Source organism: Bison bison, unplaced genomic scaffold (genome assembly GCF_000754665.1).
Source record: "Bison bison bison isolate TAMUID 2011002044 unplaced genomic scaffold, Bison_UMD1.0 scf7180017864105, whole genome shotgun sequence".
In the NCBI taxonomy this organism is placed as follows: Eukaryota; Metazoa; Chordata; class Mammalia; order Artiodactyla; family Bovidae; genus Bison; species Bison bison.
Window position 1 is genome coordinate 8856418 of NW_011494677.1, and position 26811 is coordinate 8883228.

Below are 26811 nucleotides of genomic sequence, written 5' to 3' on the forward strand. Positions count from 1 at the left end.
TCACTTAAAATGAATGGAATCACTTACCTAGCAGCTTCTAGGAGTTCGTCTTTCTTGTATTCACCTAGATGATTGCAAAATATCATGCTGTTAGCATTTGGCAGAAGACAGATTAAGAAATGCAGTAGGCAGCAAATAGAGAATTAAATAGAGAAGAACAGAAAAAGAGAGTCCACACCCCGCTGGGTGATGGAGCCGTGACGTTAGCCAGCTTGTGAAGGCAGCATCACCAGTGCCTTGGAGACGGGCAGCAAATTGACGCAGCTTCTTGTCCAATCCTCAGATGAAATAGCTTTCTTCAGACGACCAATGAATGCTAAATCCCGTGTCCAGAAACACATTCCCTCTGATAACAGCATGCCAGTTGAAGACAATGTCCCCTCCCCCCTTTTCTATTCAGACTGTCACAGTATACTTGTGAGGCATAATACATTCTGAGACAAAAGCAAAATAATGTGGCTGTTTAAAGGTACAAATTACTAGTCTTCAAAAATCCTCAATTTTATTTTAATGACACGGAAAGTTTTTTTCCAAAAAAAAAAAAAAAACACCCCACACAACCATTAATTACCATTGCTAAGCTTTATAGCAGTAGAAAAAAAAAATCAGGATCATGAAGCCTTTGCCTCAATAGGGTGAGTCTGTAGACTAGAAATACGTGAACTACGTACCAAATGCTGTGAACCCCTTGGAGGCAGTGCTCTAAAAACCCATGAATATGTTCTTAAATGACAATAATATTCTAGCATGCTGCAATCTACACTTTATGCAAATTCAATACCAAATTTTAAAAACAATAAATATTAAAAATATTTTTTAAAAAAAAGCCTAGGGTCTCTGAGAATGAGCAGACATTCGTCTATTAAGATATGGATAATATTTTTCCATTCTATTGCTTAACACACCAAAGACTGAAAATAGGTATATACTTTAGAATTTTCAACACAAATTTCTTAGGGCATTCAAGAACTAAAAAGCAAGTCTTTGCCAGCACAATTGAAGGACAAGGAATTTTAATAATATAGAGTTTGCTCACTGAATGAATAAAAAGAACAGCTAGGACCATGATTCAGCTATAATATGCTGACTCAGTTTGCTATATCATTAAAGAAATAATTACATAAAATGTCTAAGCAAATAGTTATATGAAGGCAAATGTTAAGTGTGTATACATATATATATGTATAAGAAATAAAATTTTAGATTAAGATGTTATAACTCTATTAAGAAATAAGCTTAAATTACTTTTAAAAATCTTATCACTTATAAACATGAATTTTTTTTGCATTTTGTTTGCTCTGCTACATAATGTGGAATACTGATAGAAATATTTTAAGGCCATCTCAGGACCATTAAGCATATGTTTAAATTCTATAACCCTTCATTAGCAAATATTTTTTTAGTTTAAACATTTCTCTTGATTCTTGGGTTGATTTTATTAAAATCTAGGAACTGTAAGCAGTAATTTTCAAACCAGGAAAAAGTTGTTAAATGTCTATTCTCTCCTAAAGGAATTTTATATACCAATGAAGTCATGGGTTCAACAATATATGTGAATAAGCTAGAATGCTTGCTTCACGATAAGAGTTTGCATTTCCAATTTCCATATATTATATCCCAGATTCTTCAGCTGATCAACAGTTTGAAATCTATATTATAATCCCCTAGCAAATAAGGTTCTTATCTTTCCAAAGACAAAATTCTACCCTTATTAAATATTTTAGGTGGCAATATGGAAGTGAGTGAGTCAATTTAAGATCCTTTTGAGAAAATGGTTCGACCCATACCCTCAAAATGCCTTAAGAATCAAGAGCAAAGTAAGTGAAATTATGGAATTATCTATAAAAGTCACTCATTTAGTCAAAAAACATTTATTTGAAAGGCCTATAAGCCAGATTCAAAACTGAAAAAGACATTATCATTTCTGAACTCAAGAAATAAGAGTCTATTAAACAAGACAAACAAGTAAACCAATGATGAGAGTAGGAAATGAGTGTTACAGAGTGCTATAAAGAGTTTAAAGGCTAGTCTAATGGGATAAATAAGAAGCAGGCTAATTGTAGTCCAAGGAATGTTTCCCGGAAGAGGGAAAACTTGTGCAGGGTTTTTAAAGTAAGAACAGGTGATACACCGATGAAAGGTGGGGGAGAAGGAAGCAACCAAAGGAAAAGAAACAAGAGAGGAAATGGCCACTTTAAACCTCAAAAGAAGGACATTTTACAGGGGACTGAGTAAAAACTAGGCAGAGAAGAAACACAAAGATCACAAGAATGGCACTCTAAGAAGTTTGAACTTTATTTTGAAAACAATGAGAAAATACTGAAATAGTTCAACAAGAAGATTTGTAAAAGTAAAGTCTTCCCATATTCCACGCCAGTGAACTTTTTGTTGGAGAGTAAAGTGGCCCAAAGTGGGGGTAATGGGAGGTAAAAACAATAAATTCTGGCACAGTTTATATTTTGGAGTAAGTTATACATTTCCTGAGATACAGTAATCTGAAATTGAGAACTGAAAGCAGCTACTATTAAAATTAAAGTCACAGTGAAGCATGACTCCAATAACCTAAGAAATAAAATCACATAGAATTTGGGATCTTCAAAGTTCAAATCAATCCTCTTACATAAACTTCTCATCTAGTATAGCCTATTGATTTTTTCTCCAAAAGGCACTTTTATTGGCGGGGGGAAAAAAGTTATTCCCTCATGGTTAAACTGATAATAAACCAAAGCTTTCAAAAGGAAACATATAAGTACACCCAAAGGTGTCAGACTCAGTTATTACAAATGACTTTCTACTCACAGTTAGAGATCCTAGCACTTTAATCAGCTTTTCTGCAATACATTCCAACATCCACTATCTGGTGCCCGAGGACCACAATCCATAAACAGTGGAAGCTATTTTTCAAATGCTACACTGCAGGAACAACTAGCATAATGAATTTAGAGTCCCTCACATACTCTGACAACAAATCTGAGCTCCTTAACAGCTAAACCCCTTGTTCTATTTCATTTTAGCTGCAAATCTGAAAATATTCTGGCTGAGATTCTGGTGCTTTATGGAGCATTTATATTCTTTAATCACATCCAGATAAAGGCTAGCAATAGATCAGCCAGAAAGGAAACCAGGCAATTATAGTCAAGATAATAGCATTCAGGAAAGGATAAAATAGATGGCTTAAAAAAAATTTTTTTTTATTAGAATAAAATAAGTGGGATAAAAAATAAAAGGCAAGCCACAAAGTTTACTTTCCAAAGTCTGAACTGTTTTTATTAGTAAAAATGGTTTATTAGTGTAAGTATTGACAGGATGCATAGAAAGATAAATACACACACGCACAGACACAGACATACACAGTGGGGGCAGGGATATGAGTTACTGTGTTAAAAAGAGTATACTGTCAGAAAGGTTAAAAATGAAAGTTAAAAAATAAAGGATAAAAGTAAAACCCCCCTTTGTATTTCTCTGAGGTAGTTAGAAACAACTTCTCTTTCACTTACTGTGAAGGCAAAATTACTTTGTGAATAAAAATGAAGAAAAACTGAATCAATAAACAGAAGTCATAATTAATGACTTATCTTAATTTCAACATCTTAAAGTGTTTTTGTCCCTTTCTTCAGCAACTGACAGGATTCAAAGCAGACTAAGTTTTCTAAAAATGAGTCATTTGCTTTTGTTGAGGTGGAACAATATGGAAAGATAATGAACACAGAATCATAAATTCTAGAAGCAATAAAGGACTAAAAAAGAATTGTGACCTTTCTTTTCTCTACTTTGAAACCACACATAATACATGCCTATCAGTAACATCTTTTGTTATATGCAATGAGAGGGGATGTAATTTGAAAGTCACCTTTCTCTTGTCACCTCATCCCCAATTTCAGAATTGCTGTCCTAAGTGATCATCAACATATTCATTTACAGTTAATGAAACTGATGCCAAGGCAATGAAATGAACTGTCTAAGGTTTCACTGAGTATTATTCACTATCTGTCAAGCCCTGAAAAATGCTAACATGTGAGCAGAAACTAACCAAATCTGAGTTTTGGAAGAAGTGACGGAAACAAAAGAAAAGAGTAACAAAACAGTAATAGCAATAAAATAGTTTTAAAAACAATGACAACAGCTAGCTTTAAATAGGCCAAACATATTTATATAACACAAGCCAAATATTTCCATCAAAACTACTTTAAAGCAGTGAACTTTCACATGAGCTTGTAAACATGGGCCCCCCCACCCAAAAATAGGTATGTCAATTTTACATTCTAGTTTAATATTTTGGACCAAAGGAATAGGAATGGAGGGAATGTATTCCAGGTCTATTAAAATGATCAATGCATTTTGCATTTCCCATAGCATGCATTAATTTCTCATGCTTTAGGTTTCTCAAGAGAAGAGCTATGTAAAGACTTCAAGAATCTCAATTAACAAGTTTAGGGACTCAGGTTGCTGAGTGCCAAAACCATGAATTGATCATTCTCATATAGGTATTTTCTCATTAAAGTGCCGACAAATACAAGAGATGAACTGATTCTTGTAACTAAACTGACAGCCAATATGGGGAAATAAAATATCACTTTAGGTGACATAATCCATTGTGTTTTCACTAATAGATTTGAAAATTTAAAAACAGTTATGTAGCTGTGGAAGGAATTTCACTGAAGCACCAGGAAATAATCTAATCTCAAGGTGTTAAGCTAGGTCTTTGATATCTACCATACAGAAACACGATCCTAGGAATGACTTGACTTTTCTCTCTGAAATTGTTTTTTGAATTATTTATTTCAATTACTTGTTAATTGAATTTATTATTTCTCTGTCTGAAATCTTTCATGAACATTTTCAGGACAATTTTTTGAAGAAAAAAGTACCAAAGTATTAAAAGTTCTCAATGCCTACTTCCTATTTCTGAACCCTATCAATCTTCCTGCTCATTCTGATTCTGGTTTCAAAGTCCATACATTGGCTAAGTCTAAAATCGTGATCAAATTAAACACTCCATATCTGTGCTAAACATGGGAAAATTGGGGGCTTTAAAATTTTAGGTGTCAACAGAGTATTTTCCTGGTGGAGATCCTTTCTATCTTTTGTCTTCTACAACTCTGACCTTTCTAATTAGCTAACAGTCAACTTGTGCAACATAAACTTGAAGCTGTGCTGTCCAAACAGTACAGCTGGAACAAAATTTTCCAGTTTTTTAGGAAAATGGAGATGTCCCAATCCCTGCAGGGCAGCTGAAATCAATTTTCAAAGACAAAAGCTCCCCCCTCCCAAATACAACTATACTATCTTATATCATAATATTTATGACAACAATTACATATGTTAACAAAAAAATGTCCTTAAACATTACCACAATATTACATCCGTAACAAAGGTTCTACAAAAAAAGAAAATAATGCAGTCAACAGATGATTGTTAACAACAAGTTTCTTTGTATGCAGTAATGTGTCTTCACTTAGCCCCAGCAACTTAGATACATATCTCATTTATGGACATTTAGCAGGGTTTTTCAACGAAGAAGGAAATGGCAACCCACTCCAGCATTTTTGACTGGAGAATCCCATGGACAGAGGAGCTTTGCGGGCTACAGTCTACAGGGTCGCAAAAGTGTAGAGCACGACTTAGCCAATAAACAACAAGCAGGGTTTCAAATAATTTATACCTGTTTCTGACATTCTGTCAATTGTATCTGCTTCCTTGGTAGCTTAGACAGTAAAGAATCTGCCGGCAGTGCGGGAGACCCAGGTTTGATCCCTGGATTGGGAAGATCCCCTGCAGAAGGAAATGGGAACCCATTCCAGTATTCTTGCCTGGAAAATCCCATGGACAGAGCAAGCTGGCAGGCTACTGTCAACTGTATTTGGAATGTAACTCAAGATTTTTCACTAATTTTTTCTGTTAGTTAAAAATCTAAGTATTGGAGAAGGCAATGGCAACCCACTCCAGTACTCTTGCCTAGAAAATCCCATGGACTGAGCAGCCTGGTAGTCTGCAGTCCATGGGGTCGCTAAGAGTCGGATATGACTGAGCGACTTCACTTTCACTTTTCACTTTCCTGCATTGGAGAAGGAAATGGCAACCCACTCCAGTGTTCTTGCCTGGAGAATCCCAGGGACGGGGGAGCCTGGTGGGCTGCCGTCTCTGGGGTCGCACAGAGTTGGACACGACTGAAGCGACTTAGCAGCAGCAGCAGGTCATGAGATATCTTTAATGTACTTTGCTGGATTGACTTTTCTAACTTGTCAATGCCTTCTGGGTACCTCTTATAGCTAACCACTATACTAAACCCTTTTGTTAATGCCAATAAATTTATATCTATTCTGCAATAATAAATACATTTGGTGGTGATGGTCTAGTCACTTAAAAAAAAAAAATCTAAGTATTAAAATTTGGGACATAACTACAAACACACACTGGCCAAAAACAGGGCTTCCCCGGTGGCTCAGGTGGTAAAGAACTCTCCTGCCAATGTAGGAGACAGAGAGATGTGGGTCGGATCCCTGGGTCAGGATGGTCCCCTGGAAAAGGACGTATCAATATTTGACCATTTTGATTATGTAGCATTACATTATATGAATGCACCTGAATTTGCTTATCCATTCACTGGCTGATAGATATAAGGGTTGTTGCCAGCTTTTGGCGATCATGAATTCAGGCAGGATTTTGTATGGACCTATGTCATCATTTCCCCTGAGTAAATACTTAAAAGTGTGGGGCTGCTAAAATGTACAGTAAATGTTAAACTTTATAAGAAACTGCCAAGTCACATCTTTTTTAAAATCTGAAAAATTCTTAATTCTGGAATATAAACATGCCATCTATAGAAAGGAAAAAGAACAAAATAGAAGAAGTTGACTAATGAGAAATATGACAGTACTGCTAGAAATCCCACCTCACAGCTAGAAATCACATTCTTGCCTTTTTGTGAGGAGAATTCACCTAAACTGAGCTAAGTGCACAGCTTTTAGTTCTTTATAGCTCACTTGTTCTAACTTTTGTATTTTTTTAAATAGGAAGAATATATATTAATAAAATTGACCTCTTCACTCAAGGACTGTTTTGTATGCAGTACCTGTGAACTGAGAGCTATAAGAAGACATGTACAAAGCATATTTTCATTTATAGGTATCAAATTGTTATCTGTGAAAAGAAAATTACCTTTCTGCAGTCCTTGCTCTTATCATGATGGTTGGCCTCTCAATGCATCAGCCTACTGAGGGCCTGGAGTTTGGAGAGATACCTATTTGGGATTGTCAGACCGCTGCCCTCTTACATTAGATATAAAAAATTAAGGAAACTAAAGTTAACACTGAAGTACAAGTGATTACTGCATGAATGATATAAGAACTATCCTGCCTTCATTGTAATTATTGTGTATGACTGTATTTTATTCTTTGTATATTTTGTCCTGTTAACAAAGTCTCTGAAAGACACAATAACTTTGCAATTTTGGTCTTTTCAGGAAGCAGCAATTACAATTTACTTCTTTAAGCTGCACATGCTTAACTTACTTTTCTTTCTTATATTTCCCTCAAGTATCACTAAATCTCTTATTCACAGTTAGAGTTAATTAACCTTAGTGCAACCTGAGTAATGGTATTTTATCCTGGGCATAATCTTTCTTATGCAAACTCTCTTTTTAAAAATACCATTCATTTATTAGCTCTCCTTTGAACAAATGCATTTATTCATTTAACAAATATTTACTATCTATAACATGCCAAGTATACTACAGCTACTACTACTGAATCACGTCTTGAACCTTGGAATTAGTAGGACGTCAGTGATGGAATTGGAGCTAGTGTGCGAGGGATGGTGCCAAGCCTGTAGGACGTGGCGTCAGGTCCACAGGGTAAATGATGAAGAACTTATTCAGCACGCTGCAGTGCACTACTCCTGCTGACGGAGGCGCACCACATGTGCGCACAGCTGTCAGGTATGTTAAGGCAAAGGGGCTGAGGACCTCTAATAGAAGATAACCGACCTAAGCACTATGTTCTTAAAACTTTTAGGTATTTACCATTGACAGTGAGAGAGGGACGGAGCCCTTGAGTGTGTCTGTTAATAAAAGATTTAGATCAGGGAAATGATAGATCCTAACCTTTTGGGCATCATGAACCATTTTAAGAAGCTAATGAAAGTAGCTTTAGACCCTCTCCCTAGGGAGAAAATCCTTTGCATACTGTAAGATAAACTTTTGCCTCCAGTTTTAGAGTTTTCACAGAATTTCGCCTAAGTCTGTGAAGTTACTACAGGTTAAGAACTACTGTTAAAAAAAAGGATCTTTGACTTAGACTTGTTGATTCTAAATATAATCTTAAGGCAGGCTTGGCAAGATAAATTAGATATCCTTATTTTATATATGACTCAGTTAAGACCCAGAATAAACAAATAATTTGCCTAATATTCTAAAACTATGTAGTGGCAAAGCTCAGACTAGAATCTATGTCCTTTGACAGTATTTTTAATTGGAATAATATGGGGTGATTTCATGAAGACACACAGAACCTTGGCCACACAGTTTTGGGCAAGATTTTAACATGTGGAGATGGACTGGAATTTAGATAATTATCAGTATGAGGAAAGAAGTGCAGGAAAATGGAATACATATTTGGAGAAAGGTGACTAATGTCAAATTTAGAGTGTATGTTGGGAAGATGAAGTGGAATGGGGAGCACTGAATAATAATTTAAAAGTAAATTTATTCTATATTATAAAGGATCCTGAATGTTAGCTTGTAGAGTTGAACATGATTTTATAAGGAAAAGGAACAGGGAGTCACTCTTTTTTTTTTTTTAAGCAGGGGAGTAAACTAATTAAAACTTAACTTAACCTGGTAGCTCGATGAATCAGGACCTGGAGACACTGGAGATTAGTTACAGGACTATTGTAGGAGGATGGTTAGAGGAAATGTACATAAACGGTGACAGTGAGAATGGAAAGAGTCAAGCACAGACAAGGTACTGAATGGATCACAGTGCAGCAGAGTTTATATTTCATGTGCTGGTCTTATGTGTGACTAAGGGATATGATCTAACATAGCTATAAATCAGCAGCAAATTTTAAAATATTTACTTCTCAATCTTAGACTAATACTTCATCCAATAATCTTTCTGAACATGATCATAGTAGCAGCAGCATGTTAATTCAGCTTCTACTTAACGGCTATATAATCACAGGCTCAGAAATGTCCATAAAATCAGAACAATTTAAATAATATAGCCATTAATAGCATATTTAATTATTAATTTAATTGTCAAAACTTAATTTGTCTTTGATTCTTGCACAGTCTATTCCGAGACAGACGCTGAGAGTTCATAGTTCAGTTAGGAGGTGTTTCAGGTATATTAAAGAAAATGTTCTCCATGAGAAATAGTTTTAGAAAAAAAAAGGACAACTATACGAGAGCTATTGAGGTATAATATCTGGAAGGCCAGTTTGCTCCTTTCCTGAGCATAATATTAGCTTAAAAAAAATTTAACACAGTTGCACATTCACTTAATTTACTTAATCATTTTCATTTCCTTATTCTAAGGTTAGTGTAATGGGGCAGTGTACTATCATTGTAACTACTGATTTTGATTTTGTTTGAATACTTTTATCTACTTTTTCTTATTTTGTTCAACTGAGGAGATATATAAGGATGCTTATTATTTCAGAAAAATATGGAGGAAAGATTTTAAAGTTGAGGAAATGAGAATATATTTGCAATTTTTGGGGAAAATTATTTCACAGCATTTTATTTTGGGAAATTGCTTCAAGTTTTTCAAAATGTAAATCAGAAAAAACATCTTTATTTGAAGTAGCAAACCCAAGAAATAGAAGTAGATGTTCAATTTCAGATAATCTTACAATTACTATCTTACTGGGATACATTCTACTATGTAACAGGGCAAGAAACCACATGGCAACTGTACATTTTGATTTTCTCATCTGGAATATATTAACTCGACCCCTTAGTATCAGTTTTATTGTCTATTGTCAGTTCTTTTTTATTGTAAACACTTAGCAAAACAGGGCAGCGACATTTCTATCAGAAACATATATAAGACAATTTATTGGAAGGACTGATGTTGAAGCTGAAACTCCAATATTTTGGCCACCTGATGGGAAGAGGTGACTCATTTGAAAAGACCCTGATGCTGGGAGGGATTGAGGGCAGGAGGAGAAGGGGACGACAGAGGATGAGATGGTTGGATGGCATCACCGACTCGATGGACATGGGTTTGTGTGGACTACGGGAGGTGGAGATGGACAGGGAGGCCTGGCGTGCTGTGGTTCATGGGGTTGCAAAGAGTCGGACATGACTGAACGACTGAACTGAACCGACATCGATAATAATGAAATCTGTGTCAACATTCCATGTCTTCTGTGTGTGCTATTATGAATTTCTTAGCAGAAACTAGATTTATGTAATTTTACTATCTTTTCAGCAGATGGTTATTCAGAGCTTCCTTGTTTAGAAAGCTGCTTAGATTAACCTGTGATATAATATCACTTCATGCATACAACCCTTCCATGATGCTCAAAACATTAATTTGTTTTTCCATGATTAGGTTTTGGTTTTGTATTATCCACAACTTTACTGTAGAATTTGCCTTTGAGAAACATTTACTATCATTTCTAAATGTAAATGAACAAAGACAGAGATTGCAGGTATTAAATACCAAAGCTTCTTCAATGAAAAGATCAAATTCGTGTACTAATTTTAAACAACAAAAATAAATTCTTTTTGAAATTATTTTAATATAAATATAACACTTCCTATCAAATATTAAGAAACATTGCTGAAGAAAAAGTGGTTTTGATATTTTGGTACTTTTACTCTTTTAGGGGCTTATTCTGCTCCCGTAAATTTATCAACTACCCTCACATAAAAATTATCACTTAGCCTTATTAAAAAGCTGCAGCCATAAAAATTAATTCTCTTGGAAAACTCAAGGACTAAAACGCTCTAGATAGCCAAGTTTTCAACATAACTGCTAATTTAGCATTTTAATTCCTCTGCTCTTGAGGGAATTTCTTTCTGAAACATATTAAACACTTCTATGCATTCAAAAATGGATTATTCCAAACATAATTTAACCTTTCTTGACAAATCAGGGCTGATTATGTTCAACCTCCACCAGTCTGTGCAATAATGTATCAAAGCGCTCCAGGCATACTGACATGTGCCGATCCAAAATGGCTCCAGAATGCATACATTTTATTATTTGTTCATGTATAATTCATTTTCCTTTTTTTCTTTGTGCTAATGAATCTCTTTATGTATTTCCTTTTAATTTAGAGTGTCTAAAAATTGCTGTCTAGTAGGAATATAATTCAAAGCACATATGTAATTTAAAGTTTTCCAGTAGCCACATTGAAAAAAAGGTAACCAGAGGATACTAATTTTAATATTTTATTTTATCCAGTATATCTAGAATATTATCATTTCAACATGTGGCACTAGACCCATTTACGTGTCCAATAGCCATCCGTGGCCAGTAGCTACAGCCCGGCAGAGTGTGGATCTAAAACTTCCCTGAGCTGGAAGGTTACAAAACTGAGTAGACACTCACTATGGGGGAGCACCTTCTCTTTGAGTGATCTAAGAAGGGCTCTCCTGGGTATAAGCTCTCTTGGTTCAGAGCATGACTCCTGGACATTTCTTTGGTAGGAGGGGAGTGATGGGTGGGAGAGAGAATAGGGAAAGGGAAATGGAAGAAGGAGCCGTGAAAGAGGAAAGTAGTAAAAACAGAGGTAGGAATGAAGCTGGGAGGAGAAGAGAATCTAACAATAAAGTTGATGAGAAGGCTAGAAACTCAAGAGATGAGTAATACATAAGAAGCACTGAACATTAATGAGCAGCATAATGCAAAAACAAGATTGTCTTAATAGGCAACTAAGGCTTTTAAAGATGTACGTGATAATTGATGACAATCCACAGGTATTAAGCACAGAAGAGTCCTTGCAATATGCTACAGCATTTAGAGAAAGGGACCAGTATGGTTAATGATGACTCATATGGACAGCACAAGCTTTTTAGAAGGTTACCTCATTCAAATGTACATGCCAAGAAGTGACTGAGAGTGTGTTTAGAAAGTGTATCGTACTCCACTAATCACTTTTACTGAATCTTGTAGAGATAAATAACTTTAACAAAAGAAATATAGACAATTTCCAGTGACTATGAAAGTCCTGGGCAAAAGACCAAAGGACTTGGTAAATTCATCATTTCTTCCTGCTGACTAACTTAAGAGAGATGGAAATTTGAAAAAAAAAAAAAAAAAGCTGGTTATCTAGATAACATGGAGGAACAATATCTGGTCTTGAAGAACCTGAACTCAGGATACAGAATAATGGCAACTGATAGCGAACATTACAAAAAGAACAAAAGAATGAGGAGGATAAATGCAGTGTCCTGATATTAGAGTAAAAAAAAAAAAAAACGAAACACATGCAACTCTTCAAATACGTAAGTCAAGAAAGACTAAAAACTGGCTTAAGAGTAGCCTGGATTCACTACTCTGGAGCTGATTTGACAGGAAACTCAATGAATCAACGTGACAAATTTACAGAAAAGCACGTGGAAACTCATGTTGTATCAGCAGAATTAAAAAAGAAAAAGGAAGGAAGGCAACTATTTGGCTTACACGATAAAAAGACAAGGTGGTAGAGGTGATGGTTACAGTTATAGAAAGGGTCCTGTCTACTCTTGTCGGTATTTCAGAGGAGGTTCTCAAAAAGAAAAATGCTTAGCCATATACAATTTGGCTCCAAAAAAGAAGGTATTGTATTTGGCTTAAAAAATAGGGGACTATTCCTAACTATTTAAGGGATTCAACAATGGACTAATTATGGCAGCAAGTTCATAGGGAAATAGTGAATTAATGGCATAGGGAATTAAGGGCATGTTGAAAAAAAAAAGACTGAACCGACTTAGAAGGAGAAGGTAAAATGCTCTAATTGTGTATCACTGCTGTCTTTAAATTTTTTTCTTCCTCTAACTTTATGACTTTCATCACAAAGACAGGGTGGTTTGTGCATATATCCAGGGGGTGCGTGACCTGGGTCTGGCTTGGGAATCACCAGTAAGTCATATCAAAGGAACATTAATTTTTGTGCCAGATATTTTGAATAAATCCTGGGTCGGCTACTGACTAGCCATGAGAGTTTGACCAAATCATTTAACCTTCCTCTCAGCTTCATGTTTCTCACTGTAAAATGAGAGAGATAAAGCTTATCTTGTGGGTTACTCTGAGGGTCAGGGATAATATAAATACAACACCCAACGATGCTTCCCAATCTTCGACACAAGATAATGGTGATGACGATGATGGTGACAAAGCTTTTCAAATTTTAAAGCAATTGCTTTACTGACAATTGTTTATTATTTCTCCCTGTAAATCATCAGGGAGATAGGACCTCTTTTTAATTAACATCAGTGAAAGAACTCTTATTCAAAACAACTGACATTTAAGAGATCTGAGAGAACAGATTTCTCCATACTCCACTAACTTTCTGTATAATACAATGGCTTTTATATAGTGAAAAAAGGGGAGGCATTTTATCTTTCTGTCCTAAACATTTTGCTGGGTCCACAGAGAGTTGCAATCACAATATGAGCAGAAGGCTATAAAAACTGATGTACAACAGTAATCAACTGGTGGAAAAAATAGGTTTTAAAAAAATTGAATAATCCCCAAGAAAAAGTGAAAGCTATTCAGGGGAAGATAATTAGAAAACCATGCAGATGAACTCTCCTTTCTCCTCCATATTGTGAAGAGGTAGAACTTTATTGAGATTGATAGAACCTTACAGAGAGTAAACCTCATTTCCTCATTAGAGAGAAAATTTCAGTCCAAAAGGTATATGTGTGTGTGTATAGTAAATGCCTGTTTTAGATATTTGATATTTCTTAATAAACTATTGTTTTCTAGTAGCCAGCTTCACCTATATCCATGAGTCAATAATGCTAAGTCATAATGCAAACTATGAATGTTACTATATATGATGTGTTTTGCTCTTTGTTAATTTTAAACTTTAGATTTACTTTATATTACAATGATTTCATGAAATGCATATCAGTCTTGGCATATTTTTATCTACCACAGGAATGTTCCAACTCTGCAATGTAGCAATCCTTATGACATGTGACTGAAGGTTAGCATGCACGCAGCCAGTATTTTAAAGCATGAAGTTAGAGATAAATTAAAAATAAAATTAATCTAGCATTCAGTTCAGTTGCTCAGTCGTGTATGACTCTGCAAACCATGGACTGCAGCACACCAGGCTTGCCTGTCCATCACCAACTCCCAGAGCTTGCTCAAACCCATGTCCATTGAATCTACCATCAGTACTACGTTAAACACTGAGGATGTGCAAGTCAGCTCTGCTGACAATGACCGTTTCCAACAGGACATGGACAAGGCCACATAAAACAATGTTTCTCCACAAGGCCATACCATAGCTATGAAAAAGTGGCACACAAGCCTTTCTTCTGAGTTACTGCTGCTTTCTTAATAAGAACATTGTCAACCTAAGCTCAGGATCAGGGCTGCTAGTCACACACCTGTGTGTGTATGTCGGGGGCAGGGGGGTGTATGTGTGTAGGCATAGGTGTATGTACCACCCAGTGTACCAGCTAAACACTAAATAAATTAGCACAGAAATCTACGATCTGTGGATTGGGGATATCTAGTAATATTAGTATTTCCTTTTCCTTTCTTCTTGCTTCTTTAGTAGCAAGGTATTAATAGCTTAGAAAATTAAAGAAAAGGCACATTTGAAACTCAAATAATTACGAAAATCACCGTCTTCTGGAAAAGGTTCCAAGGTTATACAAGTTCTAACTTTAAGAAACAACTACCAAACCATTGTGCATACACAGGCAAACACACTTGTACCCTCATTCTAGACAGTAATTTTCTGTGTTCAAGTTCTGCACAATGGTACTGATCACTTGATGCCTCTGATGGATTCAGAAGAAAGTACTGTCTACTTGGTAGAGTGATACTGTTGTTGCTGAGGACAAGCTAGAGAAGAATTGTATTTTTTTTTCCATTTCCTTAGTTTGCTTATTGTCTTTATTTGGTGCCAAGCTTTCAGATGCCCCAGAAGTAACTGGGGAGAGAAACTGAATAAGATTGTTTGGTTTTAGTCTAGGCCATATTCTTTTGACACTGCTGATCAAAAGTACAGAAAAATAACATATTCTAAATGGAAAAATACACAGAAATGTTAGACAGAAAATACTAAGTCACAAAAGTGGACAGAGAACAACCCAGGGGCAGTAAATGCCGAATACCTGGCTTTAGTTTTTTCTGCAAAGAACCACCTGCGCCTTTCTCTGTGCTCCATAATACTTTCCATGTTGTATGAAAAATCACTTGTGGGTCTGTCTCCCTTGCCCAACTTGAGACCCTTGAAGTCAGGGACCATATTTTATACTCTTTCTTCTATCTCCAGAAGTGCACAATGAACTTTATTTATAAAAAAGGCATACCTATCCCACGTTCCCATCCCTGGAGCTGCCTGTGTTTCTTAAAAGAAATGTTGTATTTGGAGGAAGCTCCATTGCAACAATGAGAGAGTCTACCGTATATACTTTTAGATATAAAAATGAAAGTATCACCAGGTTATTACACAGGAAATCCCTGTGGGCGTGGGGAGGAGGGGAGTACCAATAGGACAGGATTCAGATATAAGTGCATCGTAAATTGGAATAAAAACAAAATTTGATGTGGCAATTTGAAATTGTTGAATGAAACTGTTATGATTCTAATTCAGTCAAAAACAATTATTATAAGCACATATGTATAACAGTTCTTTACAGTACAAAGTTTGGGTTGCTATTACTTTTTAGCTTTTTGCGAACATGTCTTATTCCTGAAAGCAAGGCAAATAGTTTTGGGGAGAGAGCTATTTGAATTAGTATAAGAAAAAATTAATAGCAATAGTAAACTAGTCAAACATATAGTGCTTTATATTATGCAAAGAACTTACTTTTCTCTATAAGAATACTGGACTAATGAGTGGTGGGCCTTTATAAAGCAGAGTAAAATTCCACTTTATGTACAGACCACATTTAGTTTATCCACTCATTTCTCGATGGACACTTAAGGTGCCTCTACGTTTTGGCTCTAATAATGCTACTACAAACACGAGTGTACAAATTATCTCTCTTGAGTCTCTGTTTTCAACTCTTTTGAACCTGAGTTGCTACCTCACGGTAATCTTATTTTTAATTTTGAGGAACCTCCATAGCGCTTCCCACATCCACATCGTTTTACATCCCCACCAACTATGCACAGGGTTCCAATTGCTCTACATTCTTGCTAATATTTATTTTTTCTCTCTCTTAAAAAAAAATAGTAGCCATGGAGATCAGCCCTGGGATTTCTTTGGAAGGAATGATGCTAAAGCTGAAACTCCAGTACTTTGGCCACCTCATGCGAAGAGTTGACTCATTGGAAAAGACTCTGATGCTGGGAGGGATTGGAGGCAGGAGGAGAAGGGGACGACAGAGGATGAGATGGCTGGATGGCATCACCGACTCGATGGACGTGAGTTTGAGTGAACTCCGGGAGTTGGTGATGGACAGGGAGGCCTGGCGTGCTGCAATTCCTGGGGTCGCAAAGAGTCGGACACGACTGAGTGACTGAACTGAACTGAACTGAACTGAATGGGTGTGAAGTGGTATTACCTTAAATTTCTTTTCAAGACTATTCCTAATGGATAAATTTTTAATAAAAGCTGACTTTTCAAGATTCTATAAATGACTTCAAAATATGGGTAAAAAGCAAACCTATCTGAAAGATTTCTTATATCAAATTATGTTTACTAAAGCAGATTTTGGTTTTTACTTGATCTGTTTTCCTTTCACTGACTTAATAAAATATTCGTTTTTTTCTCAGTATTATGGGAGTGTAGTGTAATCAGTTACTTTATAACAACAGGGTTGGGAAGATCCCCTGGAGAAGGAAATGGCAACCCACTCCAGTACTCCTGCCTGGGAAATCCCATGAACAGAGGAGCCTGGCGGGATACAATCCGTGGGGTCGCCGAGTCAGACATGACTTAGCTACTAAACAACAACATAAAGAAGTATAGTAACTATATACTTTCAGCAGGCTATTACTGATAGTAGTCCTCCAAAAGAGGTAAAATAATAAATTTTCCATATTTTGAGTTTACGTACATTTTTATGAGACACAAAAGTAGGTACATTTATTTAGTCATATTTTCTTTGCAGTGATAAACCAACGTTTATATGCTAGAAAGAGATAACATGTTTTCACTAAAGGTACTATTACACATTTTAAACAGAAAGTATCTCCAGAAATGACCTGATGAGAAACCAGTGCTAAGAAAATCAAAGAAAAAATGGTATACAACATTCTAAACTAAAACTGAGTCTCACTTCAAGGACACCATTAAGAAATTTATTTTATACATAAAACGAACAGTCTGACAAGTGACAGCTATGATAGCTCATGGCCAGTCGTGTTCATGAAAGACGACATTACTCTGACCCACCTGTCACCATCTCAAGTTATTTGTCTCTAGCCCAGTAGCATATAGACACACACACAAAATTAAATAATGTTTGTAGAAATCATAGTGTGACAAAAGTAGATAATTATTTCAAATAATTTAATACTTCTAATTTGTGATTATATAATAATAACCATATCATTTGGAGAAAGTTATAGTTAAGGGTAACTAGCACTGTTTAAATACTGAAAATGTTTCTTTCCATATATAATCTCTCATTCTATGCTAGCAAAAAAATACTATGCATTCATTTTGAGTAAATGTGGCTTAACTGATAAAACCAGTCATTTGTATAACGGCTTCTGCACATAATTACCCAGGAATCCTGACAAAGACTACCTAAGAGTGAGTGAGTATAAAAGGAAGGTATTTTCAGATTCTTGACAGCCTAATGTTTTCTCATTTTGATAAAAGATTTAAGGCAAACATTTCTAATCCAGTGTGGAAAGAAATATCTGTAGCTGTTTGGAAGTGTAAAATTTTAAATCCCAGGGTCCACTGATTTGCCTTAGAATATTAAGAAGACTTGGCAAGGTTATTTGTTGAAGAGCAAAACTAAGAAACATATTAAGATTCATTTTCTTTGTGTGAGATGAAGATCTACAGTTTTCATGACATAGATGAAACTGAGAAACTTTCACATTTTACTGAAAATGACTTGTGGAAATAGATATATCCTGGGGCAGACGCTGGAACTAACAGTAATTCCAGAAGTTCTCTTCGGAAAGGCACATACTATATCATCAAAACTGCCATCAGTGGTTCTGTGTAAATCATTATGACTCCCCATCTCTTTTTCTCTGACACACACACGCATACAAATACATTTTCAGTAAGAATTTCCTTTATAAATTCTGTGGTACTAGTAATCAGAATTCCATACCCTACACTACACAAAGTTAACAAATTTTCAAGTATTTTCTTTTGCCTTCAGATGAAACATGGTAAAAATGATTAAAATCTATGAAGGAAAGAGATTTATAAATTAACCAGACTCACTATTATCATATGAAAACATACTAATCATTCAGTTTAGAGGTCAGAGATAGTGTCTTCCTTATCCTTATATACTTAACAACTATCAAAATGAACATGTAAGTACCAACAAACATGCTGAGCTGAACACACACACACACAGTTAACAAATCCTTCATTCACCTTTTAAGTGTTGGGGGAGTAATTTGAATCTAAGAAACGTCTTTAAGGAAAATGTTGATGTCTTCCAGCCAAAGTCCACCAGGAAGACAGCTGCAGGTGAATAAAGTGGGATTGTTACTTGCTACAGTGAGGGAAAAGACAGGCCATAGGGGACAGCTGGCACCTCAGTCACAGGGTGTTAAGACTCCACTACAGCTTTTGAGCTGAGCTGAGAGTATTGGGAGAGGGTTTAAGGAAGCAAAGGTTTCTTCTAGACTGTATGCTATTAGAAAATGGTAAAAGAGAGCTGTCACTCATATTAACCAGATGAAGAAGATGTTTGCTATGCTGAGTGCACCATGACCTTGTTTCTATCTGTGGCCCAGATGTATTAAAACAGTTCCCATTTATAAAGTTCTATTTTCTTTCTCAAAAGGAACACTTAATTAATTGATAATGAAAAAATTATTCTAACATTTTTATTGTTTAGCTGGGCACTAATTTACAAGTTAAAAAAATGGTAAACTTCTCTTTGGAAACTCTTCCTATGCCCAATTTACTTCTCGATCATTGCCATCCATATAACCAACAGATTCTTGAATGCAATGGAGGCAGACAGTGATCTATTTACTTTCCAATATTATAGTCTAACTAAAAATGTTCAAGGGGAGAACAATTCTCCAATAAATAATTCCAAAAGTATGTGCTTAGTTGCTCAGTCATGTCTGTCTCTTTGCAAACCCCTGGACTATAGCCTGCCAGACTCCTCTGTCCATGGGGATTCTCCAGCCAAGAACACTGGATGGGTTGCAATGCTCTCCCCCCGGGGGATCTTCCCAACTAGTATAGCCTTGTATGTTTGGGTAAGTAAGGTTAACCTTGGGATGATCAAGATCAAAGAATATCAAAATTACCAGAGACACCTTTTGATATATTCCCTGTAAAAGTACTTTTCAGCTAAGGAGTTCGGATACAGTGGGAAAGATTTACAGAGGCCCACAATGCTTTGTTGCAATCATCCTTTGCTGAGTAAATAAAAAGCACATCTCCCACTGCTCTTAATCTTTCTTGTGTTGGACATCAAGCTTTATATAGTTTACTAGAAGACATAATGTATACATGAGTGTCTTAAGGGAAAATGAACGAAAGATTCTAAGCATAAGGACTCGCTGCAACTACTCAAAGAAATCTTTTTGTTTCTGCACCTTCTTCCATGCACCTCCTTACTGCAGCAGACTCACAACACAAAGCAAAATTCCCTAATTATGACACTAAGAACTCACCATAGTTTCTGAGGAATAGACTCACTGGTCAATTAAGCCCATTTAATTAAATCGGGCGTGGGCTACCCCATGCCCGAGGTCACAGGAGGCGGCCAAGAGGAGCAAACCCACGTCCAGGGAGCAGCGGCTGCGCAGGCAAAGGAGGGGCGAGAGGAGCTACTCCATGTTCAAGGTCAGGAGAGGCGGCCGTGAGGAGATACCCCTCGTCCAAGGTAAGGAGCAGAGGCTGTGCTTTGCTGGAGCAGCCGTGAAGAGATAACCCACGTTCAAGGTAAGAGAAACCCAAGTAAGACGGTAGGTGTTGTGAGAGGGCATCAGAGGGCAGACAAAACATAATCACAGAAAACTAGTCAATCTAATCACATGGACCACAACCTTGTCTCACTCAATGAAACTAAGCCATGTCATGTGGGGCCACCCAAGATGGGCGGGTCATGGTGGACAGATCTGACAGAATGTGGTCCACTGCAGAAGGGAATGGCAAACCACTTCAGTATTCTTGCCTTGAGAACCCCATGAACAGTATGAAAAGGCAAAATGATAGGATACTGAAAGGGGAACTCCTTGGGTCGGTAGGTGCCCAATATGCTACTAGAAATCAGTGGAGAAATAATTCCAGAAAGAATGAAGGGATGCAGCCAAAGCAAAAACAACACACAGCTGTGGATGTGACTGGTGACAGAAGCAAGGTTCGATGCTGTAAAGAGCAATATTGCATAGGAACCTGGAATGTCAGGTCCACGAATCAAGGCAAATTGGAAGTGGTCACACAGCAGATGGCAAGAGTGAACGTCAACATTCTAGGAATCAGCAAACTAAAATGGACTGGAATAGGTGAATTTAACTCAGATGACCATTATATCTACTACTGTTGGCAGGAACCCCTTAGAAGAAATGAAGTAGCCATCATGGTCAACAAAGCAGTCTAAAATGCAGTACTTGGATGCAATCTCAAAAAAGACAGAATGATCTCTGTTCGTTTCCAAGGCAAACCATTCAGTATCACAGTAATCCAAGCCTATGCCCCAACGGGTAATGCTGAAGAAGCTGAAGTCGAACGGGTCTATGAAGACCTACAAGACCTTTTAGAACTAACACCCAAAAAAGATGTCCTTTTCATTATAGGGGACTGGAATGCAAAAGTAGGAAGACAAGAAACACTTGGAGTAATAGGCAAATTTGGCCTTGGAGTACGGAATGAAGCAGGGCAAAGGCTAATAGAGTTTTGCCAAGAGAATGCACTGGTCATAGCAAACACCCTCTTCCAACAACACAAGAGAAGACTTTACACATGGACATCACCAGATGGTCAACACCGAAATCAGACTGATTACATTCTTTGCAGCCAAAGATGGAGAAGCTCTATACAGTCAGCAAAAACAAGACCGGGAGCGGACTGTGGCTCAGATCATGAACTCCTTATTGCCAAATTCAGATTGAAATTGAAGAAAGTGGGGAAAACCACTAGACCATTCAGGTATGACCTAAATCAAATCCCTTATGATTATACAGTGGAACTGAGAAATAGATTTAAGGGACTAGATCTGATAGATAGAGTGCCTGATGAACTATGGACAGAGGTTCATGACACTGTAGAGGAGACAGGGATCAAGACCATCCCCATGGAAAAGAAATGCAAAAAAGCAGAATGGCTGTCTGAGGCGGCCTTAGAAATAGCTGTGAAAAGAAGAGAAGCGAAAAGCAAAGGAGAAAAGGAAAGATATAAGCATCTGAATGCAGAGTTCCAAAGAATAGCAAGAAGAGATAAGAAAGCCTTCCTCAGCAATCAATCCAACAAAACAGAGGAAAACAACAGAATGGGAAAGATTAGAGATCTCTTCAAGAAAATTAGAGATACCAAAGGAACATTTCATGCAAAGATGGGCTCGATAAAGGACAGAAATGGTATGGACCTAACAGAAGCAGAAGATATTAAGAAGAGGTGGCAAGAATACACAGAAGAACTGTACAAAAAACAGCTTCATGATCCAGATAATCACACACCCAGATGGTGTGATCACCCACCTAGAGCCAGACATCCTGGAATGTGAAGTCAAGTGGGTCTTAGGAAGCATCACTACGAACAAAGCTAGTGGAGGTGATGGAATTCCAGTTGAGCTATTTCAAATCCTGAAAGATGATGCTGTGAAAGTGCTGCACTCAATATGCCAGCAAATTCGGAAAACTCAACAGTGGCCAAAGGACTGGAAAAGGTCAGTTTTCATTCCAATCCCAAAGAAAGGCAATGCCAAAGAATGCTCAAACTACCGCACAATTGCACTCATCTCACACGCTAGTAAAGTAATGCTCAAAATTCTCCAAGCCAGGCTTCAGCAATATGTGAACCCTGAACTTCCAGATGTTCAAGCTGGTATTAGAAAAGGCAGAGGAACCAGAGATCAAATTGCCAACATCCGCCAGATCATTGAAAAAGCAAGAGCGTTCCAGAAAAATATCTATTTCTGTTTATTGACTATGCCAAAGCCTTTGACTGTGTGGATCTCAAGAAACTGGAAAATTCTTCAAGAGATGGGAATACCAGACCACCTGACCTGCCTCTTGAGAAACCTATATGCAGGTCAGGAAGCAACAGTTAGAACTGGACATGGAACAACAGACTGGTTCCAAATAGGAAAAGGAGTACGTCAAGGCTGTATATTGTCACCCTGCTTATAAAACTTCTATGCAGAGTACATCATGAGAAACGCTGGGCTTGAAGAAGCACAAGCTGGAATCCAGATTGCTGGGAGAAATATCAATCACCTCAGATATGCAGATGACATCACCCTTATGGCAGAAAATGAAGAGGAACTAAAAAGCCTCTTGATGAAAGTGAAAGAGGAGAGTGAAAAAGTTGGCTTAAAGCTCAACATTCAGAAAACAAATATCATGGCGTCCGGTCCTATCACTTCATGGGAAATAGATGGGGAAACAGTGGAAACAGTAAGAGACTTTATTTTGGGGGGCTCCAAAATCACTGCAGATGGTGACTGCAGCCATGAAATTAAAAGACGCTTACTCCTTGGAAGAAAAGTTATGACCAACCTAGATAGCATATTGAAAAGCAGAGATATTACTTTGCCAACAAATGTCTGTCTAGTCAAGGCTATGGTTTTTCCAGTGGTCATGTATGGATGTGAGAGTTGGACTGTAAAGAAAGCTGAGCGCTGAAGAATTGATGCTTTTGAACTGTGGTGTTGGAGAAGACTCTTGAGAGTCCCTTGGACTGCAAGGAGATCTAACCAGTCCATCCTAAAGGAGATCAGTTCTGGGTGTTCATTGGAAGGATTGATGCTAAAGCTGAAACTCCAGTACCCTGGCCACCTCATGCAAAGAGTTGACTCATTGGAAAAGACCCTGACGCTGGGAGAGATTTGCGGGCAGAAGGAGAAGGGGACGACAGAGGATGAGATGGCTGGATGGCATTACCGACTCGATGGACATGAGTTTGAGTGAACTCTGGGAGTTGGTGATGGACAGGGAGGCCTGGCGTGCTGTGATTCACGGGGTCACAAAGAGTCAGACATGACTGAGCGACTGAACTGAACTAAATTAAATCAGATAAATACAAAAGTTACTGAGCTTCATTAAAACACATAAAACATAGTAAATACATATTATGTTATCCTACATCATAAAAAGATACAAAGTGTTCCATTGAAAAATACTTAGGAAAACCCAGACAGTCAAACAAATAAGGAATTAGATTATACAGTTTTATCCTCAACATTTAAACATGGTACTTGGTGCAATCCCAAAGAAAGGCAACACCTAAGAATGTTCAAACTACCTCACAACTGCACTCATCTCACACACCAGTAAAGTAATGCTCAAATTCTCCAAGCGAAGCTTCAACACTACGTGAACCAAGAACTTCCAGATGTTCAAACTGGATTTAGAAAAGGCAGAGGAACAAGAGATCAAATTGCCAACATCCAATTGTTGGATCATCGAAAAAGCAAGAGAGTTCCAGAAAAACATCCATTCTGCTTTATTGACTACGCCAAAGCCTTTGACTGTGTGGATTTCACAACAAACTGTGGAAAATTCTTAAAGAGATGGGAATACCAGACCACCTCATCTGCCTCTTGAGAAATCTGTACGCAGGTCAAGAAGCAACAGTTAGAACTAGACATGGAACAATGGACTGGTTGCATATTGGGAAAGGAGTATGTCAAGGCTGTATACTGTCACCCTGTTTATTTAACTTATATTCAGAGTACATCATGTGAAATGCAGGGCTGGATGAAGCACAAGCTGGAATCAAGATTGACAGGAGAAATATCAGTAAGCTTGGGTACACAGGGAGAAGGCAATGGCAACCAACTCCAGTACTCTTGCTTGGAAAAATCCCATGGACAGAGGAGCCTGGCAGGCTACATTTCATGGGGTTGCGAAGAGCTGGATACGACTGAGCGATCTGACTTACACTTTTCACTTTCGTGCATTGGAGAAGAAAATGGCAACCCACTCCACTGTTCTTGCCTGGAGAATCCCAGGGACGGGGAAGCCTGGTGGGCTGCTATCTATGGGGGTCACATAGAGTTGGACACGACTGAAGCGACTTAGCAGCAGCAGTAGATACACAGATGACACCACCCTTATGGCAGAAAGTGAAGAAGAACTAAAGAGCCTCTTGATGAAAGTGAAGGGGCAGAGAGGAAAAGGTGGCTTAAAACTCAACATTCAAAACATGAAGATTATGGCGTCTGTTCCCATCACTTCATGGCAAATAGATGCGGAAACAATGGAAACAGTAAGAGAATATTTTTTGGACTCCAAAATCACTGGAGATGGTGACAGCAGCCATGAGATTAAAATATGCTTGCTCCTTGGAAGCAAAGCTATGACTAACCTAGACAGCATATTAAAAACCAGAGATGTTACTTTGCCAACAAAGGTCCATCTAGTCAAAGCTATGGTTTTTCCAATAGTCATGTATGGATGTGAGAGTTGAACTATAAAGAAAGCTGAGTGCCGAAGATTTTATGTTTTTGAACTCTGGTGTTGGGAGAAGACTCTTGAGAGTCCCTTGGACTGCAAGGAGATCCAACCAGTCCATCCTAAAGGAAATCAGTCTGAATATTCACTGGAAGGACTGATGTTGAAGCTGAAACTCCAATACTTTGGCCACCTGATGTGAAGAATTGACTCACCGGAAAAGACCCTGATGCTGGGAAAGATTAAAGGCGGAGGAGAAGGGGATGACAGAGGATGAGATGGTTGGATGGCATCACTGACTCATTGGCGTGAGTTTGAGTAAGCTCCAGGAGTTGGCGATGGACAGGGACGCCTGGCATGCTGTGGTCCAAGAGGTCACAAAGTCGGACCGACTGAGCAACTGAACTAAACTGAACTCGGCCCAAAGTGTACTTCAAATAAAAGAGAAAGTAACATTGACATTGAAAAGTCATAATTAAGATGAATATAGGGAAATATAAAAGATCCAAGAATTTTCTATGAAGTTCTAGTCGTGTAAGGGTCAAGTTAAGAATTAAAATATGAAGAAGGGTAAGTATAAAAACATATCCTTAAGAAAAAGGAATCAGTAATATCGTAAACTTCTGGTATAAAGATTACTTCTATTCTTAACTGAACTTCTTTTCCTTCTACTTTATGGCCAGCCTTTTCTTCTATAAATCATCATTAACATTACTACCTGGCATGTTTTTGTTTTACAAAGAGTATAGGCAAGTAGTTATTTTATTTTCTCTTAGCAGGTTTTCAAAAAAGAAGACTTTATTTTGTAAAGAAGTTTACAAAATCAGCTGCTCTTCTGGAGGAAAGGATCCTCTCCCATGTCTATCTGTTATTGCCACTGGCATTCTAATAACTTCTTAAAAACCAGATTCATTTTTATGTCCTGTCATAAGCAAAATATCATTCATCTTCAGTACAATGGAGGATAATAGAATAATCGAAAAACAACATGTGGCAAGATTAGAACATCAATAAAGAAAGAAGGATTCTTCTTCACTCACCTGGGGCCCATTTCCAAACACTGAAGCCAAATACATATAACTAGAATTATAAAGAGCAATGAATTTTTCCCCACAAAGAAGAACTGTGAGGGAAAAAACATAAATAAAATTTGATACATAGAATGTTCCTCTGCTTCAGAAAGAAAAGAAACATGATACAAACTGGGGATGATGAAATTCTGATAATCCACAAATCAAAGTATAGTCAAGCACTCCTTATCTAGAACTGATTTCCTGTCTAATTAACTTCCTAATAACTACTTCTTTTAAAACAAATCCACGCATATAAAAAACAATACTTGTAGTTATTTCAGATTATATTTTCCACTTTCATTTAGAAAGACGAGTATATGATTCACTGTATTTCTCTCCATGCCCTGTCAGGCTATCAATTCAGATGACTTTCAATGTCCACAGCAAAAAAAGTCTAGCAATTCTAAAACTGTCAGAAGCTGATGATCAAACACACCCTTTTTTCTTTTTTTGGCTACACCAGGTCTTAGTTGCAGCATGTGGGATCTAGTTCCCTGACCAGGGATCGAACCCAGGCCGCCTGCATTGGGACTGCGGGCAGACTCTTAGCCACTGGACCACCAGGGAAGTCCCAAATACACACTTTTCAGTAGATATTCTTAAGTTACTGACACTGTAACTAAACCTTATCCTTTCCCTGAGAAAAGAAAATACTGCTCCTTTCACAGAAGCACAAGAAGGCTCATTTGATCAAAAAGCTTCTTAGGAAACAGTCAGTACCAACCTCGGGCCCACTATGGCCATGTATCCTCAAAGAACCAAAGGGAATATACTCCTGCCCAAGTAGGAACACTGAATTTATTGTGTTCTGGAGGAGACCGAAAAAAAAAAAAAAAAAA

General features: G+C 37.4%; 1 protein-coding gene across 1 annotated transcript in view; it reads right to left on the reverse strand.

Moving 5' to 3' along the window:
* The window catches only part of TNKS (tankyrase, TRF1-interacting ankyrin-related ADP-ribose polymerase), a 161604-nt gene that overhangs the window by 79334 nt on the left and 55459 nt on the right, over positions 1 to 26811 (reverse strand). The window contains exon 5 of the mRNA XM_010838821.1: positions 28 to 64. Coding sequence (XP_010837123.1) covers positions 28 to 64 — 37 coding nt within the window. The remainder of the gene's footprint in view (positions 1 to 27; positions 65 to 26811) is intronic.